The 16,110-nt window shown below is 36.7% G+C and overlaps 1 protein-coding gene across 5 annotated transcripts in view; it reads right to left on the bottom strand.

Moving 5' to 3' along the window:
- LOC145977922 (uncharacterized) overlaps positions 1 to 14,031 on the bottom strand; it is a 65,014-nt gene extending 50,983 nt beyond the window's left edge. For 3 of the 5 annotated variants that reach the window (XM_083110243.1, XM_083110238.1, XM_083110242.1), the window contains exons 1-3: positions 13,909 to 14,031; positions 9,305 to 9,457; positions 3,208 to 3,361 (exon numbers count right to left, since the gene is read on the bottom strand). In XM_083110243.1, coding sequence (XP_082966369.1) covers positions 3,208 to 3,361; positions 9,305 to 9,390 — 240 coding nt within the window. In that variant the 5' untranslated portion in view covers positions 9,391 to 9,457; positions 13,909 to 14,031. Of the gene's footprint in view, positions 1 to 3,207; positions 3,362 to 9,304; positions 9,458 to 13,218; positions 13,264 to 13,690; positions 13,824 to 13,908 lie in introns of those variants that run through there. The other 2 variants (XM_083110240.1, XM_083110239.1) reach the window with 2 other exon arrangements.
- Positions 14,032 to 16,110: the final 2,079 nt, after the last annotated feature.

Raw genomic sequence — 16,110 nt, 5'->3', positions numbered from 1 at the left:
GTGTTTTGAGACGTCGGATGGTTATGAAGCCGTACAAGGTACAGCTGTTACAAGCTCTGCGTCCTGATGACAAACGCAAACGTGTGGCATTTTGTAACGAGATTCTTGATGCTATTGACAATGACAACACTTTCGCACAATGCATTGTGTTTAGTGATGAAGCTGCGTTTCATGTCAGTGGTCAGGTAAACAAACATAATGTTCGCATTTGGGGCCTACAGAACCCACATCCATTCATTGAACATGCACGAGATTTGCCCAAAGTGAATGTGTTTTGCGCGATATCTCGATCATCTGTTTACGGCCCATTCTTCTTTGATGGAAACACGGTTAACGGTCAGCAGTATCTCTCTATGTTACAAAACTGGTTGTTTCCGAGGCTGCAAGAAGACAACTTCATTTTTCAACAAGACGGGACTCCCCCTCACTGGAGTTGCCAAGTGCGTGATTATCTGAATGAAACTTTACCGAACCGTTGGATTGGTCGTCAAGGAGCTGGCGACTTAGCATGTATCAGCTGGGCTTCACGGTCACCGGCAGTGGCGGTCCCTCCATGGAACAGAGGGAACAGGCTGTTCCCTCCTACTTACTGCGCTTTTGGGCTATTTAAATTATTTATATTAACATAATAAGAACACTTCTTTCTCCCGAAATCAACGTTTCCAAAAGTAACACTGAAGAAAATCTTTAACCGTGGCTGGACGTTTGTTGACTTCACCTACTCCCAACGCATCATGGTTCTCATCCCATGCTCTACCATGGTCTCTTAGTATCATGTCCTCTACTGTCTGAAGCCGAGTATTTCCGACCACGCGCGAAGCTAAACTGTCCCCACGGCACCACGGAAGCTGAACACTCTAGCTGTTCCCTCAGAGAGATATTGCGGATTCGCTTTTCTTCCAGTTTTTGCTATGTGCTGAAGTTTAATCGCGTCATACGTGATATTTTTGAGTGTAGAAAGTCCATAACTTCCTAATCTCGTTGAGAACTTGCGTCTGACATTCATAACGAACTGAAAAAATCTTCTACAGTCTAAGCGTCTGCTAAATGCCTTGGCTAAACGCTGCGAAATAGCTTGCGAGGGAACAGCTCACATCCATCTGTTCCACCAACCCCAAGACCAAAGTTCCAAGGCACGCAGCGGCAGGACAAGAAAGCGAATGTTGCGAGTGTTGTATGATCGACCGGCTGAGTACGAAAGCCTGTAGTTCATTGAACTTTGCAGAAAATACAACAAACCAAAAAAAATACTAACTGAATTAAAAACTAAAACGAAATCATACACAAGGCATTTTCAAACGAGTTACTATAACTCTGTAAAATGATTAACTGGATATTCTTCCAGTGGCAAATTATATTGTTGTCCTTGTTTAATCCTGAGAAGGGAGTCTGGAACAGGTCGGGTTTTGTCACACAACTTCTACTAACAGGGTGGCTACTCACCAGGAATTTCTTGAATTCCGCTAATTATGCGTGAATTATTGGCTCCGGGAATTGTGCGTGAATTCTGCTTGAAATTTTCTCCGTAGACATGAAAAATTGCAACTTTTTAAAATCCCAATTCCATTGAACTTATACATATTAATTAATGACCTGAAACAAGTTTTTCACAGTTTAGATTTTATTTTTATCAAGGAAGAAAAAGAAAGCTGCGTGGAAAATGAAACAGAATTCTCCCAATCCGTTTACTTTGTTAGTGTTCTTTGCGGAACAATCCATCTGATGGACGGAAGATTATTGCAAGATAAAATATCTTGAAGTTGATTAGGTAAATTTAAAATTCTTATAGAATTAACAATTTTTCGTAGATTACTATTTCCCGTAACATTTGTGACTTGTGTTTGTAGATGTATTTATAGTCCCGAGTAGCAGTGGCGTGCCCAGGATTTTTGTAAGGGAGGAGTTACCTATACTTTTTCTTGGTAGTCGGCCCTCATTTTGTCATATTTTCCTACCATTGACGTTCTTTTTTAGAAATATTGGGCCAAAGGGGGGGTATAACCCCTACCGCCCCCCCTTGGGCACGCCACTGCCGAGTAGCTATGTGAAATGACAAATGTAAACTCTGCGCCTTAAATGATATATATGTACCGTCCAAGTGAATTAGAATTATTGGATTCATTGGAATCGCACAAACCATATAAGCCTATTGTTAATATAAGAATTTGTTTGTGTGTATGTGTGTGGGTGGTGAGAGACGGTAAAACCTTAGTTTGAAATAGAGAAAACATCTGCTTGAATTTTTGTAAAGTTCGCTTTGAAAACCGGGAATTATACTTGAATTTTATTATGGTCCTACAGTAGCCACCCTGACTAATCTAGCGAACGTCATGAAAAAACTCAACCATCTGTGTGCCATTATTGCATTGAGGAAGTTTGAATTACAAGAATACTCAACTCTATGAGAAAACATCAACTTAATCTACGAATAAAGAGATGAAACAGGTCACGACAAAATATTATTTTCTTTCTCTGATGACTCATAAATTTATATTATCAAATTTTTCTTTGTTGCGCATCAACAATTTTATTTTTAATGTTTTATTTATATTATATCACATTTGCTTTAAAATTATTATTGTCATATAATTTTAACGTGCCTCATGTTTGTCACTTCTGACATTTCAATAAGGGTTGAATTTTACTTGATCTATTGTATTATATTAAGACACCCATGCGAGGGGGAGCAAGTGCAGGAGACCTGTTCCCCTGCCTGATTTATCACCGCACGCCACTGGTCACCGGATTTGACACCCTGTGACTTCTTCCTGTGAGGTTTCATTAAAGACAATGTTTATGTACCACCACTCCCACAGAACCTGGAAGAGTTGAAGAACCGGATCCGTACTGCCGTAACATCAGTGACGAAGGACATGCTTGCCCGAGTATGGGAGGAATTTGAGTATCGATGTGATATTGTTCATGTCACTGCTGGAGGACATATTGAACATCTGTAATCTGAACTAGAGAAGTTCGTAAGTATGTGTGTCAAGTATCATCTTCGTATGTCTTAAAGTTTAATAAATATATGCATGCGAAATACGTATATTCTTTTTGAAACATGCTGTATAATATTATGGAAACCCATTGAGCACTGAGGACATGAAATTAAATTTTTAAATTGAGTAATAGTCTGCTCATCCTTCATGTACTGTATAGACTACATTCAGTGTAAAGTAAAGTTGCATATTCTAATCTATGGCTTACACTATGCATTTTATTCTCCTCCTGTACACTTTTCTTCAACGGTCGCAGCTCCTGGTTCCACCCTTCCACCTGTTCTGGTTGGGTTTTGAGCCCTTGTTCCAGTACCCTCGAGTTTTTTTGGGAACATTTCATCTTATCCTGGACATTTAGTCTTCTGAGGAAGAAAACAGACCGCAACTGCTTAAAAAGGTGAGAATTTGTAAGTACCATGGGTCATTTAACCATGTCTGTGATTGCATTCTAATGTGTTTTTTTAAAATAAATATTACCATTGAGGAATACCAAATGCACGACTCGCAATAAAATAATATGGGAGTATTCAATAGGGAAAAAGATGTCTTAGAATACAAAGTAAAAAATTACATCTCTCAATTTTGGTTTACTCTGAATCATGAGGACAATTGGGAGCTACTAGCAAGGAATTATTGACTCCGGTATCAAATGCCAATAAACAGCGACGATGAAACTCAGTGCCACTTACATATACAAGGATAATTTTTAAAATAATGTGATTAAATGCTCAAAACTGTATACTCATATTATTACAGGGTGGCTACAAACAAGCAGAAATGAAATTCCCTGACTTTTCCAGGATTTCCAGGACAAAATTTACATTTTTCCCTGACAATTACAAACTAAACTAAATCGATGTTATTGCAAATAGAAATAATAAACTCCTACAGATCCACGTATGGTTTTGTTAAGTACCAATATTATCTTCTATGAAATTGACTTAATTTCTCCATTCTCTATGATTTGAATTCAAACTGCAAAATAGTGAATTTGGAAAATGATTACAATTCACACGCTAGGGAAGGATTACAGAATTTTGTCAAACGCAGTAAGTTTAAAATAAAATTCTTGATTATTTTTAAAGTTACGAGTAGTGAGATAAGAGTGAAGAGACATTGATTAAGAAATACAATTTGTAATATATCAGTCTCCTTATACATTCTCGGTATTATATGTTGATTTTTCCACTGAGGTTTAGAACCCTCTGCTTGCAAGAATCATGTGTGCACTCATTTTTCGATGCATAAAGCTACTTCTCTCTTCTCTGTAAAGCAAACAACTTAACTCTTTCATATAAGTGAAACAATTGAATCGAACAAATATTTCCTTACATTATCAATGGGATTTCTGCTTCAGTACAGTATATCCAAGTGAAGTACTGTGAAACTGACAACATGCAGTTATACCATTAATACTGACGAAAAGGGTATGTAGGTATTAGAAATTTAACGCAAGGAATTTATAGAATTGCATTGTATAGGTACCTGATTTAGCTAACCACACATTAAAACAGGAACACACTAATATTAAAAGCTTCTGAAAGTTCATATACGAGGAGCATCCTGAAAAAAGCTCCAATGGTGCCTATACGCAGCACTAGTGGTCGGAGAGCGACACACACACACATGCAGGCAGGAAGAAGTGGCATGTAGCTGTAATCTGGTACAGTTGCAATGCAGCCGTTTTAGGAAAGTTATAGGTTAAAGATTGCAGCTCTCATACAGTCTCCCACCGTGTGCGATGTAGCCTACACTGCATGCTCAGGATTTGACACAGAGCCACCAGCAATCATGTAAGGTGTGCAGACCAGACATCGTGAGTGATAGTATGGTCAGACGATGGTGCAGACAATTCACGGAACACCAATTGAATGTACACAACCCCATACAGCTGAGTACACACAAGCCCTTTACATTACTTCAGGTGAGAGATCTTGGACCACTCCCTGTACAGCTACGGCCTTGAATGTACAGACTTTCATCTCTTTGTTTAACTGAAGAGGTTTCTGGCAGGGCAAGGATTTGACAGCTACAATGCGGTAGAGATAGTTCCAGTCTTTGTTGTCAGACACATATACCATGGGCATACCATGCGCACTTAGCTTGGTAATTCAAAACATATCTCGTGCAACAAATACGAAGATGTAGCTCCCGTAGCGCACTCTATCTCCTGTTAGAACCCTGCCACTTTGCTCTGTGATGCAAATGGTTTTGATAGAAGTTGAAAAAAATCGTGGGAAATACATGATTTAATGTGGCGATTGGAATTATTCCATGTACGTATAACTCTATAGTTTACTCTTGAGTAAAATGTTGGAAAACTTGCATGTTCTATGTGCACAAACATGGCCTAGAAAAGTCAAGAATGTTAGATTTAATGGAATTTTTCGTTGTTTTAGGACATTTCTTTAAAAAAAATAGCTAAAAACGCCAACAATTCGCATTTTATGCCAAATTCGAGTTATTATGATATTTCGAACGGGCAAAAAATGTGTCCAGACATCACTGCACATTCCTAAACATAACTTCACAGCAATTACCATTTTTCACAGTTTTGGCATTTGCGAAAATTCAATGTCCCTACTAATTGGAAATTACTTTCTGGGCACCCCTCGTATAAATCAGTATAAATGGGCTGCCAGAGAAAAGTCAATTCTTGAAGAAAGTGATTTGCTTTTATGATTGAATGATTCGAGTAAATATGATATTAAAATATTTACGTATTTATTATTAGTATTTTATTTCATAATATTGGACATTAACCTTACTCAGTGAGAGATTAATGATCATCTCTCACGAGTTTAAACAGACAGGACAGAGAGTGGCGTTAATTTCATTGCAATACTAGTGTTGCAGTAAATTTGAGGTTGGGAGCATGCACTTGCCAATTTTTATAACGTTCGCCAATGCAGATTTATGTTTCACTTTTTCGTGATAGTATTCAATATATATATATCCCATTTGGTTGGATTCTTCTTGATAACTAAGAATAGTGCAATGTCATTGTAAACGTATGTTAACTTGTGCAAAACCAGTAATAAGTCAGGATGATGATAAAAAACTTCGTAAGCACTGCTACATTAAATAAGTTGAAGTGAGCCAGAAGAGTAACAAAATTCGAGCAGCATATTTGCAGTCTAAAGCTCTTCTTGTTTATGCATGCGATTTTTGTTGGATGTTGCAGTCCATGCAATTTCTGTCACATGGTGTAGTGATATACTTTGTCGGGTGGCGATATTCGACAAAAATCGTATTCTTCAATGGAACCTATTTGTTTCCATGTTCCTTCAGTTTGCCCAACAAAATGCCTTACTACGACGTCCGACAACTATTGGATGGCGCCACCCGCTCTTATCCCCTCCATCTCTTGACAAGTCCCCTTACTACTTCCATACGGGCAAGAAAAAATCATAATTCAATGCATTTTTCATGTGATATTTAGAAGCTTAACCTTTACTCCCCCGATGATACCATATGGTATCATCAGAGTAAGGCCATACTGGCCCGATGATACCATAAGGTATCATGGTGCTGATTACGAAATGGATGTGCTTTTTGGACCTTCATACTCTTATGTTTGTGTGGAAACTGACATAGGTGTGGAGCAAGCCTAAAAAATTCATATTGATGAATATCCCCCATCCCCACTCCACCCTCTCCGCAACATATCCATGCCACATTTCCGAACAGTTTCACATTTTGGCTCATTATTCAACTTGTATGGCACCCAGGAACATGAAACATGCTACAATCTCTTTGGAAATGTCCATTCTTTGAAGAGAATACTAAGGTTTGTGCCTTCTCCCTAAAATAGCGGGAAAAGAGGGTGCAAACTCCAGATTTTTATGTTGTTTTTTTAAATTGAAATTCGGTGGTCGCGCCCCCAAACCCCCCTTCCTCGGTTTGGCATTCTGAATTGTACTTAGTTGCATGCTATGATGTTTTAGCTGCAAAACAAAACTTATCCGAAGTAGACTGTTTCCATAGCGCCCGAGTTATAACAATTTTCCTCGAAAAATCCAAATTACCTATTTTTCATAAAAAAAATCACATTTTGGCTTATTATTCAACTTGCATGGCACCCAAGAACATGAAACATGTTTCAATCTCTTGAGAAATGTCCATTCTTTGAAAATAATACTAAAGTTTGCGCCTCCTTCCATGGACGTCCGCAGGATTTTTTCCAGGGAGGGGTAAGGATGGTATTTTTTCCAGGGGGGCAAAAAGCCACATTTTCCCCAATAATAATGTTGTTCCCTCAAAACACATTGCTTAAATTTGAATTTATCATGTTCGTTCATTAACACATATTATTGTGGCTGAAATGAAATTATGTGTGTCAAATATATAATTTTTAGTTGACTTTCATTTCCCGTGCCCTCCCCCTTCCGGACGCCCATGCCTCCTTCCAAATAGTGGGAGAAGAGGGGGTAAACTCCAGATTTTTATGTTTTTTTCATTGAAATTCGGGGGTCCCACCCTCCAAACCCCCTTCCTTGGTTCGGCGTTCTAAATTGTACACGGTTGCATGCTCTGATGTTCTATCTGAAAAACAAAAGTTATCCGAAGTAGATTGTTCCCATAGTGACCGAGTTATAACAATTTTCTGAGCAATATGCAAATTGCCTATTTTTAGTAAAAAACAGAGTTTCACATTTTGGCATATTATTCAACTTGTATGGCACCCAACAACATGAAACATGTTTCGTTCTCTTTGGAAACGTCCATTCTTTGAAAAGAATACTAAGCTTTACGCCTTCTCCCCAAAATAGCAGGAGAAGAGGGGCAAACTACAGACTTTTATGTATTTTTTCATTGAAATTTGGGGATCATGCCCCCAAGCTCCCTTCCTCGTTCCGGCGTTCTGAATTGTACACGGTTGCATGCTCTGATGTTCTATCTGAAAAACAAAACTTATCCGAAGTAGATTGCTCCCATAGTGCCCAAGTTATAACAATTTACCTCAAAAAATGCAAATTACCTATTTTTCGTAAAAAAAAAAATCACATTTTGGCTTATTATTCAACTTTTATGGCTCCCAAGAACATGAAACATGTTTCGTTCTCTTGAGAAATGTCCATTCTTTGAAAATAATACTAAGGTTTGCACCTTCTCCCCAAAATAGTGGGAGAAGAGGGGGCAAACTCCAAAGTTTTGTTTTCCCATTGAAATTCGGGGGACGTGCCCCCCCACGCCCCCCTCCTCGGTCCGGTGTTCTAAATTGTACACGGTTGCATGCGCTGATCTTTTAGCTGCAAAACAAAAGTTATCCGAAGTAGATTGCTCCCATAGTGCCAGAGTTATAACAATTTTCCTCCAAAGAGTGTTTGATGTCAATAAAGACGAAATTCCCTGACATTTCCCTGACTTTTTTTGACACCTCAAATTCCCTGACTTTTCCCGGTTTTCCAGGTCTGTCGCCACCCTGTATTATGGAGGAAGTTACTGCATTCCTTCGAAATAGACTCGGCCTGAGTGTAACACATGTTGCCAATTTTCTGACAATTTTAAAAGAAAAGCCCAAACTCAATATTTTTCTTGCTACAGTGTATTTATTGTGACTAGACAGAGCAATCTTCTGTAATCTTCCTGTCATGACTATCATAATGTGTGATCTGCAGTGAAGGCAATGTGGTCAGTGGTTATTCCTTATTATAATGTCTCATATCTGAACTCCCCTGAGGAAAAGTTCAAACAATGTCAACCAATATGCAGTTATCAAGATGCGCTATGGTGAAGTGAGTTCACTTTTGGGTGCCTTGCCAGAAGGTCACCCCTTACTCCCATCCCCAAAAAAGGAGATATGATATACATGTATCTGTGGTTCACAAGCATCATCCTGAGATTACATGATTTTCAACATTTGTGCCATGCTTGTAGATAGCGATAAATTGTAGATAATAAAACCGAAATGTGACAAAAATTTGCAAAAAAATTTTTATCCCATTCACAGGAGGGAACAGGGATGTCTACTAGCAATGCACTCAATCGGTTATCTTCTTTTATTGTTTGCAAAGAGCACTTTCAAAAAAAAAGTCTTTACAAATGTATTTGTTCAAGTATAATAAATGTGTGAAGAAAATTTTTAAAATGAGCATATTCAGTCTCAGAAAGTACATGCATAAATTTGGTTACCTTTCATTATACATATTTGCCCACATTCTAAGTATTTTTTTACAGGAAGATCAAACAGATGCATCTAAACCAACTATCCACCTTTACCATGGACATCAATAAGCATGAAAGAATATGCCATGCTCTTCAAAGTTTGAAGCAATACTAAAGATACTAATAGGACTACTTACTCTTTCCGATGCTGCATGGCTAACTCCCTCCAGTACTCAATTTCTTCATTGGTAGAGCTGAACATTGGCAATTCATCATCCTTCATTGTTAAAAAGTTTCACCTTGGGAAAGGGCGGTGACTGGAGATGATAGCCTTAATACGTATCAATCAGCTGTTCAGAAAAAAAAAATATATGTAAATATACACTTTTCTGTTTCTGATACCCTACATATGAATCTACTTTGGAAAGGTTTGTTAAGTGTGTTAATGAAACTATAACAATTTCAGTAATTTCTCTTTCATTAAAAATAAAACGTTTTGGATGTATTATGTAATTATAATGAGTGTGAGATTAATGTTTATAGAATGTGTATTACTCAGTTTTAAGTGCACAAATTTCATCCAGAAAAGCTGACTTCCGAAGTCATTGTGTCCTAATTAACAATTAGGCCCAAGTTCCTTTTGTTTTATTGCAATTTCATCATGTTACAAATGGAATTTTTACAAGGTTCGATTTTAATGTGCATCTGATAACACATACTGCGGAGTTTTAGCGATTACTTAAAGTTTTGTTCAATATATGATTTCGTGGTTAGGTTAGGGAAGTTAGGTTTGGTTCCTTTAGCATTAACATAAAGTCCCTTAATGCATTCTACTAAGGTTCCGATTCACTTCTACATTCATTACCATGCTTCTACAATATTTACTGTCGCTTGTCAACTGAGAATATCTTGTCCATGAGAAGTGCGTATGGTAATTTTCAAGTTGTTTTTTTTTCATAAATAACTTTCTTTCGAGTCCAAACAGTGCTCATTATTTTAAGCAAGGTTCAAATTTCGTGTGACAATGATTTCCAAAATGCTACAATAATTAGTCTTTGTGCTAGGAGAAATCATAAAACAATTGGAACCGTGACCATAAACATGAAATAATTTACCAGACTTACGATAATAAAAATTACAGGAACAAGTATATTATACCTAATAAACTTGACCCAACCAATAGTCGACTGGGAGCACAGGCATCGGAGGCACAACATTTGGCACCACCTACACCGGACTACTAACACATTAAATACATAAAAACCCACTTCTGACACATTTTTGCACTTCAATCCATGAAGATGAGAGTGACATTAGCTCTCAAAATCTTCGAAGTCTATCAGGAAATCACCTGGTTTATATCCCGAGAAGCAAAGATCGTAGATATTTCTATTAGTTAAAATATATATCTATGCTATAATAGAAAATAGAGCAATTCCATACATTACAAATTACAGAATAAAAATATATTATAAAAGTCATCTTAGGTAAGACTCTACTTTAAGCCCTTTTTCTACGGAATACATGTCATATATCGTTGGAAAGCTTATTGGATAAGGAATTCAACAACGTAAATCCCAAAGCGAGGAAAAATTACCTGGAGGAGGAAATGAATACAAACCGATGTTGTCTAGATATGCATAATTGAACGTACTGAGGAAATTTTTTGATGATGTAAGGTACTTACCGGAAGAGATGCCGGCTGGCTGCAAGCGATGCACTAAATTATGGTAACAGTTTCATACATTGGAGACACATTTCTTCAATTTTACACAAGAAACTACTTACGGAAATGAGTTTCTCCAAGGTTTACAATGTTCGTCAAGGTATTTTCTTTCATCATGGAATATATTTAACCGGGAAATCATGTATTTTTCCAGAGAAATATCTCACCGACACACAACTGCCACTGCTTTTATTTGCTTGCCCTACGACAACCGGATGCTGCGTACATTTGATGACGTAAGCCCCTGTCAGTGTTTCAAACCCCTTTTTTATTTACTATGCTTGCCTAACGTAACCAAACCTAACCTAACCTTATCGGAAATTGTTCGTGGGGCTATCTGTGAATGGAAACACTGCATGCCCACTACGGTAGTCAAGATTTGCCCGCCATATTCTGTGTTATGGATGCGAAAAAAGAAGTCGAAGAAATTACTCTCTGTGTGAAAAATTGTGTTGTTTTCTTTTTCGTATAAAAAACATAATGTAACCTTGAACTATGTTCCGCAATACACAATTGGTAAGTACGAACCATGCGAAACACAAAATATCCAATTTTAATGTCTCTCCGATCTATGAAACTGTTACCCTAAATTATTACTGGGGATAAACTTATTTTACACTATCTACAAGTTTTTGGAACCTGTTCTTTTTCATGCACCATACACATGCACAACGCACCGAGAATGCAAAGAAGCAATCACCACACAGAACGCAAACGAGCAAAGCACACGTATTCACAACGCGGACACAAAGACGAGCCTGCAGTGTTCTTAACTCCCATTGGTTACCACCAAAAGGCAATTAGGATATAAAGTAGAGTCTAGCCCCATCTTATTATTATTATAATTCTTTCCTCCAAATGCTCCAGTATTAACCCTAGCAGGACCAAGGTGTGGCATAAAGTACCACTTTTGAAGTTTTTGTGTTGGTAATCGAAACTGCCTTGAGTAATTGAATTAAAAATCCTGTTTATTGTCAATTCAGATGTGTATTTTCATATTTGCTAAAATTCAAGAGAAAATTTTATCTCCATTTTAATTTTTAAACTGAAGTAGATTGAGCCACATGTAGCAGATAGAGCAAAGAGCATTGAGGGATTGAATGCAAATACAGGTACGGCAATAGAAAACGTTCTTCAAAGGAAAATTAGGTCAACGGTTGACAATCCCATAGCCTGTATCTACTTATGCAACTGCTTCGAGAAAAGGAAATAGGTGTTACATTTGCATTTCCAATGGAGAAAGAAGAAACAAACTCTCACGAACTACAATTTCATGCAATGACTGTGGTAAATGTGTCTGTGGAAGACACTGCATGAAAGTTAAGATCTGTGACAACTGTGTAATTTCTAATAATAGTGAGTAATGCTGAGGAACTGTAATTTACTGACAATGTAGAACTGAAATGTGTTATAATGTTATAATGTATTATTCTATTATTGTTAATAATAAATATGCAGATGTACATTTCCAAATAAAAAATATTTAACATACATTAAAAATATACAAAATATGACTGACTTACTTTTCAAAGTAAAAAAATAAATTTAACAAACATTAAAAATATACAAACTATGACTTATATTAAACAAAACATACTAGTAGTGCAAAATAACTAACAAATGTAGCGGAATAGTAAAGTGGCACAAAATGCCACCCTTAGTCCAGCATGTAACAGATCAGACCTTGGTCCTGCTAGGGTTAACGAGATGAGTGTGTGCCTTAAAATTTGGAATCCTAGACCCCATTGTTACAAATGTTGGTAACACTTTACTATAGGGGTGACGGATTTCTTACTTTTTACAGGAGAAAGTACTTACGCAAATCAGTTTCTGTAGCGTTGTGGAAGTTGGTGAATGTAGTATTGATCCATTTTAATGCGAATGCATGTTATATCGAAATAACGAGTAACAGTAAGTACTCGTAAATGTAAGAAATAGACATTATTTTTGTTACAAATTAATTATTTCACCTAAAAAAATGTTCCGCAATGCAGAATAGTACGTTAGCAATGTAAAAAAGTGCAAAATAAAGGATATATAGGTGTCACTCCTATAGTATAGTAGCACCGAAATTTTAAATAAATTGGTAGCCTATTCTTTGACATCTTATTTCAATAGTGTCTAGCAAAACATTCCTACACACATTTACAGTACTTGCTAAAAGTTTGCTATCAAATCTTATGACAGGGGCTGTTGTTACATCACATAGGTATTTCATCCAAATTGTAGTTAAATGTAGTGTGTTATTCATTTGCAAACCATTAAATTTTGGTTCGATTAATGTTAACTTTCAATATATTTACTTTTAACTACTTATTAACTGATTCTAAATCGTTAATTTCCTACTAATCCCAAATTATATGTAGGTATATACAGCATACTTACAATATTTTTCACAAAACAACAGTAATAACCATTAAATAAAAATAACCTTGGTAATAACGTTAAAAAAAAAGACTGCTTGTTTCACAGTTATTTTCCAACAATGTAACATTATTGACAAGATTCATTGTACTGCATTTATATGCTTGTAACGGTCGTAAACTACAGGAGAAATAATTCTACAAAGCAATAATGATGTTAATGTATGTACAAGAAAGCAGACAATACATCTTTATGCAGCTGGTGTGCAATTTCAATATCATTATACACTTGTTTTGTATGTACGTAATCAAAATACTTTCTGATCATATTAAATCCAAGTTTGTTGTGCATAACAATTGTTCCATCATATTCATGTATACTTGAAAGCAAATAGGCTTGGCAAATGAGGTTTCATGCTCTTAGTTCGAATGTGTGTGCCAAGTATATTAGCATTTTGTGACTACATATATCTAAGTACATGTGTGCGTTGTACCCTTATAAGAGCCACCACATTAAAAGTATAGAAACTGAGCCGCCAGTTATATTACATTGGGTACCTAATACCTAATCGTAAAAAGAAATAATTTTACAAGTGAATAATCTATTCTCCGCTCGACAGATTCTTTTGATGACGCAAATCAATTCGTCCCAGAATTTTTCCTTTTAATAAAATAAAATTGACACTGTATATATCTTAAGTGGTATAATTACCCTGGACATTTTCTATATATAATGTCAAAACAATAACCGTGGGTAATTCAATATATTTTATATACAGCTCAGCTGTTCAAGATAAGAAAATTCAAACCAGCAACAACCAGTGTAGCCACAATCTGATGCCACAATTTCCCTTTGCAACAAGCAAAATTTCCCTTTTGCGCCCAATTTTCGCATACTTTAAGAAATCACAGAATAGTTGTAGTAATAATAAGAATAAATAGTAGCGATATTACCTACCGTTGTTCCATGTTCGTATAAGAAAACTATTATTTATCTTTATTATTTTCATCCATTTGTTTTTCAGTTTCGCGTAAAATGGACATTTCCACTCAATTTTTTAAAAAGCAATTTTAAAAGGCCGAAGCTGCTGCCACGCACGTGTCAGCAGTAAGAATAAGCGTCAAATTTGCTCCTGCCACGTAATTCGTCTGCTAAAAGGATGTTACAAATCTTAAGAACAGATGAAGACGAGAAAAATGCAAGTTTATGATTAGTGGGAATGAATGCATGGCCGTATCATAGAATAGTTAGGGTATAGAAACTTACCCTACATTTAAACCTCGCTGCGCTTGAAAATTGCATTTCCGTCGGTGGCCAATTGATGGCGCGGCCGTCTTCTTTTGCTGTTTCCAGCACAAATTGGGGGGAGAGCTCTTTCGGTGACAGTCACGTGGGTTTCAAACGTCCTTATTGGTCAGATCTCTTGTATCCCAGCAAGGCTGTTACCAATGCCAAGGTACAGCGCCTAGAATAACGTAGTGTGGAAAACGGCATGGTTTTGCTCTCTCTCTCGCTGGTTCCACTCGAAAATGAAATCCGCTAGAGGCGCTGGTGTTGACACCGGGGTACAGCGCTCGACTGCTTATAATGGAAGTGAATGGGGTTTTTGCTTCAACGTCTGATTCTTTTCTTTGTAACATTTCTTTGCATCAGAAAATTGTTATGATATTTGGTACAGTAGTCGCGAAAATATTAAAGAATATTATGAACCGTCTATCATGACCTGTCCTTGAGTTTTTTATTAACAATACGGAAGAAAACATAGGTATGGATTGTAACACGTAACATGACAATTGCTGCGAGAATTAGTATTGTGTATGCATTATCCTGAAAGGTTCATTAATATTGTCATTGTCACAAATATTATTTTTATGGAAATTCACACAGACAATACTAGTTTATTTTAATTAATTAATTTATTTATTTTATTATTAATTAATTTAATTAATTTGCGGTTTATTTTCATCAAGTACAAGGTAGACATTTTACAGCCAAGTCACGAGTAAAAATGCACAGTCCTTAACACCAAAGTTCTACTTACCAATCGACACGAATGTAAAGCAATTTGTTGATAGAGATGACAAGGTACATCGTAATCGGCTATTTCAACTCCATGGAATATGAAATTAAATTCTTTCGAATATCTGCATTTCGGGAAAATGACTTCATAATATGTACGCCACGAAACATTTTTTCCCCTTCATGACACTATTTCAATTTTATTAGTATACAAAAATAAACTTGTGTACACAATCCAACGTTTGACGTCCAGCCTCACATGCGATATGTTGATGCTCGTGTTGCGTTGCACATAAAACGTATTTATGTTACTTTTCTGTGTAAATTAATACCATTTCGTGACTGCAAATCACTCCACAAATATAACTGTTTCCATCAATTCACTTACCGCCTTTCTAGAGAAACAAATCTACACAATATATTCCAAAAACTAACTAAGCCGCATTACTTTCATAACAAAATTAGCCGCTGTGTCGATCGAACTGCCATCTACTTGTCATCTTCTCGGGGAACCAGTTTCTTGGGTCGTTTTCCACACTACGTTATTCAAGGCCCTGTAGCCAAGGACTTTCTTTTTCGCTGGTTCCCTTCCAAGCACCGCTGTTAGGGGTGGGGTGAAGAGATGGGATGGGTGATGCCTGCGTTTCCGCCACCGCAAAGTTCGTCGGAATCTTTTACTCGAAAGTACGGTTGCCTTTCCTATGCAATTGTTAACAGATTCTTTGAGTGTTTATTTGAAGGCGAAATTGGGAATGTAAAATGTAGGCATTATCAACTGGCGCCTGAATTTTTAAATTCAGTTCTCAAAAAACTATTTTTTTAAAAAAAAATATATCATTTTCGCTTGTTGAAATAACGAGTACAGTGTGTGTTTTTTCTACATCGTGTATCATT

Source organism: Lepisma saccharinum, chromosome 24, assembly GCF_977018435.1.
Source record: "Lepisma saccharinum chromosome 24, izLepSacc3.1, whole genome shotgun sequence".
Classification (NCBI taxonomy): domain Eukaryota; kingdom Metazoa; phylum Arthropoda; class Insecta; order Zygentoma; family Lepismatidae; genus Lepisma; species Lepisma saccharinum.
The sequence above is the reverse complement of the archived record's forward strand: the minus strand, read 5'-3'. Positions and strand labels throughout refer to the sequence as shown.